Source organism: Tiliqua scincoides, chromosome 5 (genome assembly GCF_035046505.1).
Source record: "Tiliqua scincoides isolate rTilSci1 chromosome 5, rTilSci1.hap2, whole genome shotgun sequence".
NCBI lineage: Eukaryota > Metazoa > Chordata > Lepidosauria > Squamata > Scincidae > Tiliqua > Tiliqua scincoides.
In genome coordinates, this window is record NC_089825.1 from 132,760,393 (window position 1) to 132,772,422 (window position 12,030).

General features: G+C 44.7%; 1 protein-coding gene across 1 annotated transcript; it reads left to right on the forward strand.

The window, feature by feature from the left end:
* Window positions 1-898: 898 nt before the first annotated feature.
* On the forward strand, window positions 899-9,452 carry LOC136653616 (olfactory receptor 6E1-like). The gene is made up of 2 exons (XM_066630507.1): window positions 899-1,266; window positions 8,867-9,452. Exons 1-2 carry the CDS (start codon window positions 899-901, stop codon window positions 9,450-9,452), a joined length of 954 nt encoding a protein of 317 aa, XP_066486604.1.
* Window positions 9,453-12,030: the final 2,578 nt, after the last annotated feature.

The window sequence follows — 12,030 nt, forward strand, 5'->3', positions numbered from 1 at the left end:
ACTAATCAAGGCACGAGTTTATTTCATTGATTGTACAATAAGTTTTCAACTTCCTTGGGAAACAAAATTCATGTCTCTTGTGTATACTAATAAGGAAGGACCTAATATACCTTTTGCTGTGTGTTCAGGGACATAATAAGAATCTGCACAATTACTACCTGAGCCTGCTTCCATGGCCTCTCTTGGAGCACAGAGCGAAATGCCAGCATCTCACCCAAGAGATGGCTTGCATGTGAGCCATGAAAGCAAAGAAGCTGCTAGAAGATATTGACCACCTAGTTACCATTTCAGAAAATGCACAGGGTGAATGAAACTTGTTAAGTCTCCGTGCTTGCTTAGAAAGAGAAGATCAACATCCTACCTGCTTGTTTACCTGTATTGGATGTACTTTAGAGATATTTGAGGAGCTGGCTCAACAAAGTAAATGTCATTCTGTCGAGGTCGATTGTAAGTGGTAAGTAAACTAATTGCCACTCACCTTTGCACTGTGCATTAAAAATTTTGCACTTGGAAATGAATGGCAGAGTACTAGATGCACAGATTTAGCAGAATTTATGAGTGGTACACATGGAGTTGCATTCAGACTTTCGCTAGCAAAGGGCACATGAGGACTGGACACATAACTGAAAAGAAAAGTTGGCATTTAGGAGATATGTGAACATTCGCCTGATATTCTCTGATACTAGACATCAGCAGCTGCAACAAAGAGAGGGAATGCCCAGTGAATTTGCTTTTAGTGCACCATGGTTGAAGACGGAGTGCTAGACTGAAGAAACTCAGTCAGTTTTGAATGACATTAGCAGTGACTACCCTGAATAAATTGCAGAGAATCAGCGTTGGGCAATTTAATTTAAAAGGCAAACGCAAATATAGCCATAAGCAACGGATTAGATACGTGATGCCCAAAATAAAGAACTGCACCACAGAGGGGGACTTCACACTTCTGGGCTTTACAAACAATCAACAACTTGAAATCATATTATTCACTCTACTCATATGCACATATCCGTTGACCATCATAGGGAACATGGTCATTATTGTCATCACACTGGTGGATCCCCAGCTGGACACCCCCATGTATTATTTCCTGCGCCATTTTGCCTTCTTGGAGATTGGGTTCACCACCACAATCATCCCCAAAACATTGGCTAATATGGCAACGGGCCATAAGACTATATCGGTACCTGGTTGTTTTGCCCAGTCCTTCCTGTATTTTGTTCTGGGAACCACAGAATTTTTTCTGCTGGCTGTAATGTCCTTTGACAGGTATGTGGCCATCTGCAACCCTCTTCGCTACTCAGCCATAATGAACGGTCAAATCTGCACAATGCTCGTGTTTTACTCTTGGATGTGGGGGTTATTGTTCATGACTGGTCCTGCAGTTGTACTATTTCAGATGCCATTTTGTGGCCCTAACGTCATCAACCATTTTTTCTGTGACAGTGGACCATTGATCAAACTTGCTTCTGCTGACACAAGACTGCTGGAACTCATTGATTTTCTCATTGCTACACTCTCCCTCCTTGGGACTTTGGCTGTAAACGTTGTGTCCTACATCAACATCATTTCCACCATCATAAAGATCCCATCAGCCACAGGGAGACAGAAGGCCTTCTCCACTTGTGCATCGCATATCATTGTGGTCTCCATCACTTATGGCAGTTGCATTTTCATGTACATAAAACCAAGTGGTACCAGTCACTTAGATTTCAGTAAGCCTGTGTCTATTCTTAACACCATTGTGTCCCCTTTTCTCAATCCATTCATCTACTGCTTGAGGAACAAACAGGTTCATGATGCTTTCAGATCTGCATTTAGAAAGCTTCCTGTAAGAAATTAAGAAGATTGGGATGTAGGCTGTCATCTGCAAGAGAATGTTCGATATCAAATATGGTATTAGATAGATAGATAGATAGATAGATAGATAGATAGATAGATAGATAGATAGATAGATAGATAGATAGATAGATAAGACCTTTATTGGCATACATAACAAACACAAACACAACAACACAACAAAGAGAACAGTAGTGAGTACAAGCCTATGATATATAATACATAACAACAGAATAAATCAGGTATATTTGTCCCATATAAAACATAGTGGCCTAACATAAAAAAATATGGTATTTATGATGAGTTTTCTGTTACCTTCCAGTAAGATTGTTTATTTTTTGTCTAGCACTGGAAGTCATTGCTGAAAATGGTTCAATAGTGAATATCAGTGATTTAATATTGATTTATTTCCAATAATATATATTTATATATTTATTTTAATAAAATTACTGTATCCAGTCTTTCTCAAATGAAAGGTTTTCCTATGATATTTTGTTGATACTAAAATGCAAATAATGAAAGCAACTAAAAAGCAAATCATACCAAACCAAAACAGCTTGGATAAGTTGTCTACCCCTCTCACCTAAACTGAGCTGATTCATCAGAATTATTTGATACCTAAAATGGAGGTGGAGGAAATGGGGGAGAAAGGTTGAAAAGACAGTTGAGGAAAGGAAAAAGCTGACAATAGCAGCTGTTAGGGTTTGGTGTAGTATAGAGAGTCAAACACCAAACTGTCAGTAGAGGTGAGCCGATTCCAAATCTTCCCCAGCTAGGAACTCAGTGGATGGGTGCAGGAAAGTCATTATTCAGTTTCATCTTCCTTTGTCCTGACTACTGTGGTAAAGGCATAATAATACTGATTACACAGGCCTACAAAATTGAGGGTCAGAAAAGTTTTTCCCAAACTTTAGGGTGGTTTGATATGAATTTGGGATGCCAATTCCAAAAACGGCATCCGTTTTGCCCTATCACGTCTAGTTTTGGAGATATAGTATAGCCTTCTTAGTGAATGGTTCAAGCAGCTTCCTCATGAGGCTAAAGAGGCTCTGCCGTGTCTCCAAAACTAGTTGTGATAGGTCAAAACAGATGCCGTTTTTGGAATCGGCACCCCAAATATACCCAGGAATTGGTGTAACATTTAAGGAAGTACAATGTTTGTTGGCCTGTATTATTGGAGTTCATGCGAAAGAATTTCTTCAAACTCCTGAAATGTGATGCAAAATGTCAAGACTAGAAGGCCATCCTTTGAATGTTATATACCCCCCAAAGAGGGAGATGAGTGGTTGTCTCCATGTCCTGCTTGAGGGCTTTGTGGGTCATTTCCCCAGCCACTGTGGTAGACAGCCCTATGGACTGGATGGACATCTCAGCTCTTCTCATATTCCTGCTTGCTGGAGCATCTGAACACATGGTAGATGTGGAGACAACTTGCCTGCATGGGTTTCCAGATCACAATGACCCCTGCAGAGCTACAGCTCACTGGCATGCCAAATGTTTAAGGGAGGGCCTTGATTCTACCATCTCTGGTGGGAAGGGCTAGTTCTAAGTTTTGCCTATCTGTGCTGAAATTTGGACTAACCCTGCCCCCTCCTGTGGTTTCTGTGCTGTCACGCAGCCCATTCCTAAACTGCCTGGTGCCCAGAGGAGCAGCGACACCAAAATGGCTATGGCTGTATCCTAAGCGCACAGCAGCCACTGGTATCTCCTTTGGGGAAGTGGACATTTATCCTGTCAGGTCAGCAGGGGAGGATAGCCCTTGCTTTTCCGATAGCAGAACGGCACGGGAGTGTAGGGAGATAGCAAAAGAAGCAGGCGATCCCAAACAGAGCCAGAGAAGCAGACACAGGCTTGTTTGTTGCAGAAGCAGGTATTGGTAAAAGGAGCAGGCAGAAGAGTAGTCAGTCAAATGGTCCAGAAGTCAGGGATACAGCAGGTCACAGTCACGAGAAGGCAGTCCAAAATCAGTACACAAACCAGCAGCAGAAACTCCATCACAACAACCCACACCCAGGAGTCTGTGCTTGCCCCACATATACTGGGGCCAGCCAGTCAGAGTAGGGTGACCTCATAGTCACAAGACAGTCTTGTGACCCACTCTGATTGGCTGTCCAGTGGTGCACTGCACCATTCCTCCATAGCCTACGTGACTCAGTGCTCATCTCTCCCCAAGTCACGTGACCCCCACCTGCAGCAGGCGCAGTTGATTGCATCAGCTGTGCTGCCTTGCTGGTGGCTTCACACCAGGCCCAGATATCAGGACCTCCTGCCACATCCTGGCTAATAACAATCTCTAGCCTGGGATGCCAAAAACCTGACACATCCTATTCCTCTGGGTAAGAGCGCTGGCTCTGCAGTGGAGCTACTCAAGTCTATGCCGGCAAAACAGAGTTGAGAGTCCCCATGTCGGGTCAGAAGGCCCAACACAGGTTCAGGTTTCAGGGCCCCAGTTCCTCCCCCCTTCCCACCCAATGGCTGGGCAAAGGAACATTTCTAGAGCTCATGTTGATATTCCCTCTGTCTCCTTACGGCGTTCCTTTTTCCTCTGTTTGCCTCCACCCCGTACCCTGTTTGGCAACCCCTTTTTTTGAGCTGTTACTTCTTGACATGCCATGAAAGCTGCCCCTTCCACTCACCTTCAGAGTCATTCTGGGCATTGACGGCAATGTGCAGGCACTCACTGTGTCTCCTGTGCATTGCCATTGTTACCTACTTACCTGTCTTGGTCCCCTTCTTTCCTCCCAAAGTAACCTGTAACAACCATCAATACAGGACAGAGGGAGGGGGTGCAGAACGAAGACAGGCAAAGTATGAACTTAAGGGGAAAAGCTCCAGACTTACTGCCTTGCTAATTTTGCTCCAGACTTGCTGCCTTGCAAATTTTATAATTAACAAACCCCTGCTGCTGACAAGCTAACAAAACCGCAGACAATATGCATCATTATAGCTGGAAATAGAAATAACTTGTTCAACAGGCAAACCGAAACCAGACTACTTCCCTTTAAGAAGGTGGGGGCAAGTGCATGAGGAGGGCATTAGAGAGGGGTGGGAGGCGAGTGCATGAGAAGGTCAGCAGAAAGTTACCAGGGAAGGTTAATGGGGAACATCCCCTTTTGAAAGACTATGCCTTGAATTACAACTGAAATGTCTAAAAGGGATCCCACCCTTTTGAAAGATGCCTCTGGATTTGAGAGTCTGTCTCCCAGAGGTCACGGACATGTCTTGTTGAAACAATAAAAACCTTCAAAGCCTTCCACCTTTCAGTGTCTTGCTCATTCGGTCTCAGCGGCACTGGATAGAATTTACACCTGTCAACCAACTGGCTCTGCTCTTCGGGGCAGGGGTACGACACTATCACTGCCCGGAATGGTTCTGATGTCAAGTGGTAGAGGCAGCTTACACAGCACATTGCAGTGCCTGGGATACCATTTTGCCCCCCCTCTAGCTATGCTACTGCTGCTGGAGGCTGAGGAGTCAGCTTGACACCAACGAACTGTGCTTTCGAGCCAAACGGCACTAATATCATTGCTGAACACCTCCATGTTCAGAAGCTCTGCATGAGCGCTGGGCGAGCAGAATCCACTCAGAGCCACCGCGGCCTGTGGATCTCTAGATCCCTTTTGGGGCATTTCTTCCCTGACTCAAAACACAGGATCGCCTGATGGCAATCCAGGCTCTCACACTACCCCCTGCTCAACAAGGAGGTGGGGGGTGTGGTCAAGGAAACGGAGTTGCATAGCCAGCTCCAAGTTGCATGTACTTCAGGGATGAACCTGCAATTCATGCTCCAGCATCCTAAACCACAAAAACCTCTGGGATTGCCCTTGGGTCCTCCTCAATCAATCAGCTAACCCAATGACTTTCAATCATTGTGCCACGGCACATTAGTGTGCCATGAAAGGTCCACAGGTGTGCCATGGGAGTTTGGAGCACAGTGATTGAAACCTCTGAAAACGTCTTTCAGGTTCTGTGGATCTGCTTTTTGGGCAACTGTCTGAAGTAACACATTGCCTGTCCCTCTTCCTCAGCTGACTCTACGGACAGTTACTCCATTCCATTTCCATAACCTTTATTGGCATTAAAACAGTAAATAACAATAACAGTAGCCAGCACAATAGCTATGTTGCCGATAGAAAAAGCGCAACAGAGAGCTGGTAAGGGAAAAAGGGGGGGAAGCAATGGAAGGAGTAAAATCAGGGTGGGGGTTTTAGCTTGGCAACAGCGGCAAGAAATTCTGCTACTGCGTTGGTAGTGGCTACAGAATTATCACTCAGGAAGACAAGTAAAGGATCGGTAGAAGTGCCCAAGAAAAGAGACAGCAGGGGTTTCAAATGAATGTCTCGAAGAGATTGGTGAGCCGGGCAACAGAGTAAAATGTGGTCCACTGTGTCCGGTTCTAGGGAGCAAAAAGGACATAATCTGCGGTTGTGCAGAATATTGGAAAATCTGCCAGAATGAACAGCTGAAGGGAAGATGTTGAATCTCGCGAGCATAATCCTCTTGGTAGGATTAATCAGCTTACTGAAGTAGTTACCAGGGCGACCAAGTGAAGGGAGAAGGCCAAAAAACTGGGGAGAACAGGTGGGGTTGAGATTGGAGGAGAGTTGGTTGAATTCAGCTTCCCAAAGTTTAGATTTAATAATAATTGAGTGGGCCCTGTGGAGTCAATGTCAACAAGGGATTCAGGAGATAGGTCTAATGAAAGAAGCTTGGAATCAATAAATTGGAACCACTTGGGAGGATAAGAATCCAGACAGTTACCCTAGAAACAGAGTCACAAAAGTTTTCTGGATGAGTTTTCCAGAAGCAAGAAGTGACATCACTAAAGGAGAAGACAGTGCAGAAGACCATAGAGGGCAGTGTGCCATGAGAAGAGCTGAAAATCGCTGAGCTGACCTCAGAGTGCATACCAATACCTGCTCTTAAACTCCTATCTGCACAGTGCCTTCCAGCTGCAACCCACCTAGGAAGAGCCCCCAAGCCCCCAACAATTCCAATGGAGCAGTAAAACTTGCAGTGGACAACTGAAGGATCCAGTTACAACTCTGTTTGGAATCCAGAATGATAGCCTCACAGGATCCAGATCGACAATCTATGGCACTTTGAGACAGTTTGCTTGTGGCATAGACCTATTTCATCACATGCACCTAAGTCCTCCGGGAAGCAGAGTTAATGTCTCTTGTGTACTATGATAACGATAGCTGCCTAGTACTATACGCTCAGGGTCAAAACATGCCTATGCACAATATATCAGAGGTTGCTTCTGTGTTCTCTTCTGCAGCTAAGAAACGTATGCAAGGAAGTTTGCGGCTGTGTGTGTGTCAAGATACTCCAGAATCTTCCAGAAAGCATGGACAGTGTTACAGACTTGCAAAATGAGCTCAGAGAATGAAGCATTTACAGTCTTTCTCTTTGCTTGGACAGCAGGAGAGGACCAGCCTCCATCACAGCTGATTCTTTAGCCTGAATACGTTATTCACTATGGGTTGGATGTTCTAAGTGCTTGTTTTTATTTACAGAGAAGACTGTGAACCCAACATTATCCAAGACCAGGAAAGCACTACAAGGGCCCAATCCTGTTCAACTTTCCAGCACCGGTACAGCTGCAATGCATCCCCAAGGTAAGGGAACAAATGTTTCCATATTTTGAGGAGGCCTCTGTGACTGCCTCCCCAAGACAGTGCATACACCATTGCCACAGCAGCACCAGCACTGGAAAATTGGATAGGATTGGGCCCTGAATGTCCCCCTGTCTTCATGAATTGTAAGGATAAGCATTTTGCTAAGAGTTCATTTTTTATTTTTTATTTTTTTTTTTGGGGGGGGTGACAAATAGGATAACATGCAGCATAATCTTATGTATGCTCACTTCCTAGGTTCTGAGAAGCATACACTGATAAACTACATTAGACTTTGAAACTGGAAAAAAAATGTGTAAATGTATATTTATTAATTTATTTGATTGTCATCATAATATAATATATAGTAAAATATTTTAAAGCATATGTTTAAAATGTTTAAATAACATTTTAAAATACCCGGTCCTGGATTTATTTTTAGCACTGATGTGGTGTGAAGATACTGCTCAGCGTCGGTTGAATTGGGCCACTGGTCCTGCCGAAAAGGAACCGGCCAGGATAGCCACATGGAAGGGAGCTTTGAGTGTGGCCTTCAGGGTCCACTCACAAGGCTTCTGGGAGCACTGGTGCATACGTGAAGTGGTGCACTGCTGAGTCCAACATGGGACACTGGCAAAGAGCCAAAACAGGAGGGGAATAAGGAAGGAAAGCCACAAACAGGGAAGGTGGGAGGATAGATTAGCAAACTGGATAGGAGGCAGAGGGTGGCAATTGATGCTGTGCCATCAATTGGGTCTCAGAGAGCCCCAGGACTTCAAGGAGCACACCTTGTGTGTAATAGTACTATGTATTTAATGCTTGGATACTGAACACTCCAAAATGTTGGACAATATGGCTATTGGCCGCAAGCTAGCTGGATATTTAAGATCACCAACAGTTTCCCTCAAAATTGCATCACACATATATGGCTGGTCATGTCTCAAGTGCTCAAAATCATGGATCACTTCTCTGAAATGTGTTCATGTTTTGCTTTGTTTCCTCTTCCAATGTCGTCGCTGCAATCCCAACAAATTGTTTTGGAAGGTGCAAAAAATGAGGAATAGAACGACGGTGAAGGAGTTCATTCTCTTAGGCTTTGCCGGCTCCCGCGCCTTTCAAATCTCACTTTGTCTCCTGCTCTTCAGCGCTTACCTTCTGACCATAATAGGGAATGTAGTCATTATTGCGATCACACTTCTGAATCGCCAGCTCTATACTCCTATGTATTTCTTCCTCCGGCATGTTGCAGTCGTGGAGATTGGATACACCAGCGTGGTGATTCCCAAAACGTTGGCCAATATGGCAACGGGCTATAAGACAATATCATTCTCTGGTTGCTTCACACAGTCCTTTCTGTACTTTGTGCTGGGAACCACTGGGTTTTTTCTGCTGGCAGTAATGTCTATTGACAGATATGTGGCCATCTGCAACCCTCTGCACTACTCAACCATAATGAACAGTCAAATATGCTCTTTGCTGGTGCTCTGTTCTTGGGTGGGGGGCTTCCTGCTAATTATGGGTCCTGCAATTCAGTTATTTCAGATGCCGTTTTGCGGACTAAACATCATTGACCATTTTTTCTGTGACAGTGGACCACTGCTCAAACTTGCCTGTGCTGACACAAGTCTGCTGGAACTCGCTGACTTCCTCATTGCTACACTTTCTCTCCTTGGGACTTTGGCCATTAACCTTGTGTCTTATGTCAAAATTACTACCACGGTCATGCGCGTCCCATCAGCCGCAGGGAGAAAGAAGGCCTTCTCCACTTGCGTTTCTCACATCATTGTGGTCTCCATCACTTACGGCAGTTGCATTTTCATGTACCTTAAGCCAAAAGGAATTACTGAATTAGATTTCAGCAAGGTGGTGGCTATCCTGAACACCATTGTGGCTCCTCTTTTGATCCCATTCATATACTGCTTGAGGAACAAACAGGTTCAAGATGCCTTGAGAGCTGTTTTTAGAAAATTTGTTGGGTTCTGTAAGAATTCAAGATGATTGGCAAGAAGACCGACATCCACACAAAATATTAAACACAAACTTTGGTGTTATTCACCTCCTTGGGAAAATAGCAGTTACAAAGACACTGTTTTCTATTTCCTCCTTGATTTCTTATAACAATTGAACACCAATTACTGTCGTAAATTGCCACTGAATTGCCACTTCAGTGCCAAGAATTTTCCTGGGAGGTAAACACCATTTTCTTTAGTGGGATTTAAATCTAAGAAGCAAGTTCATTCTGTGGATGTAAACTTTGCACTGATGTGGTGCTGAGCCCAAAGTTCTCAGGGAAGAAGCTTTGACTCATGCGTTGGGGGGTGAGGTGCGGTGAGTCAATGCTTGAAAGGGGGCCATTGGTTTACATGTTTCTCCTATCCACCAATTTTACTGAAGATGTTCTCATGTCACCTATCTGCTTGGAGCCTCCATTCCCCCCCCCCCCCGAATGCTCTCTGGATATGAGAGAGAATCTATGGTAAGGCCATACCTGGAGTATTGTGTCCAGTTCTGGTCGCCGCATCTCAAAAAAGACATAGTGGAAATGGAAAAGGTGCAAAAGAGAGCAACTAAGATGATTACGGGGCTGGGGCACCTTCCTTATGAGGAAAGGCTACGGCGTTTGGGCCTCTTCAGCCTAGAAAAGAGACGCCTGAGGGGGGACATGATTGAGACATACAAAATTATGCAGGGGATGGACAGAGTGGATAGGGAGATGCTCTTTACGCTCTCACATAACACCAGAACTAGGGGACATCCACTCAAATTGAGTGTTGGGAGAGTTAGAACAGACAAAAGAAAATATTTCTTTACTCAGCGTGTGGTTGGTCTGTGGAACTCTTTGCCACAGGATGTGGTGATGGCGACTGGCCTGGATGCCTTTAAAAGGGGATTGGACAAGTTTCTGGAGGAAAAATCCATTACGGGGTACAAGCCATGATGGGTATGTGGAACCTCCTGATTTTAGAAATGGGCTATGTCAGAATGCCAATGCAAGGGAGGGCACCAGGATGAGGTCTCTTGTTGTCTGGTGTGCTCCCTAGGGCATTTGGTGGGCTGCTGTGAGATACAGGAAACTGGACTAGATGGGCCTATGGCCTGATCCAGCGGGGCTGTTCTTATGTTCTTATGCTGCCCTATCATTGTAGTGCCATTCTCAGGGGACATTCTGGGATGACATTTTGGCTGATCATCACTAGTTAGCTCCCCATTGAAACATTTGTTCTGCCAGCCCCAAAATTTACCTGGGGGCAAATATTCAAATGCAAGGAGTTCTATAGCCCTCTTTTATTTGTTGCCATGAGGATTGCAAAAACAGGGAAGTTGTCAAGCAACTGACAGACTTTGATCCATGGCTGGTGGCTTGTGTTTTGTTTAGAGGCACTGGCGTCACTAGAGTTCGTGTCACCCGGTGTGGGATGCCAGCGCGTCACCCCCCATGCAGTGGGCGGGGCAACACCCCAGGTGGTGGGCGTGGTAATGTATCATCACTCCGCCCCCACTGGTTTTTGGGCTGTACCATTTGATAGAACAAAGATAGAACATATTCTGCATGATATTACGCATTGATTGATATATAACATGATCGTATTATTCTTACAAATTACGATTTTAGTGATTTTGGTCACTAGTGATGTCACACACACCCCAGGGTGTCAACTTACTAACACCTTATTGCAGCAGTTCTAAAACTTTAAGCACTGGGACCCACTTTTTAGAATGACAATCTGTCCAAGACCCACCAGAAGTCATGTCATGGTGGAAGTGACATCATCAGGCAAATCAAAATAAATAAGTATAAATAATTAAAGTAAAACAAATAATTAAATAAGCAGAAGCCAGCCCTGTTCCACCAAGTGAATTTGCTCTGTAGCCTGCCTGCTACAAAAATCATAAGGTTTTCAGCCCTACCCAGTGCCCAGTTCAATTTAACAACTCTGTTTAAACCAGATCACAGTCAGGATCCACCTGGCTTTGCAAGTCTCAAAAAGGTTCACCTTATCAGTTGAAGCCTCTGTTTTGATCCTTTTTAGTGGAGGGGGGAGGCTGCCTTCTGGAGCACTTGTTTAACTGCAGGTGCATAGGATCAGGACCTTTCTGGTAGCCTTGCACGCTCCTTGACCTGATCTTCCACACCAGCCAAGGCACATTTGCTTACCCACAAGTAAACTCAACCATGAGGCTTAGTTTCACTCAATACATTCATCTGCTTGAAGGGAGGGACTTACTTCTCTGGTGTTTTTTTCGGCTGCATTCATTGGATCAGGACCATTCTGGTGTCACTGGATTCCACTCAGCCTGCCCGTTCCAACAGACTAATGCAAGTTCGCCTACTCACGAGTAAATGCATGATATGGCTCACTTTCACTTTCCATAGGGATCCATGCATTTTTTGTTCTTCATTTTTTTTGGCCATAACTTTTGATAGAAAGGAGATATTTCACTCTGGTATACTGCATTGCCTTCTGCTCGAAATTCCACATCGAACGGTATATAATATGATGGGGTTACTCCGAACCACTGCGATTTTAGCGCGTCACCCCCTGTGTGCATCACCCGATGCGGTTGGCACCCCCTG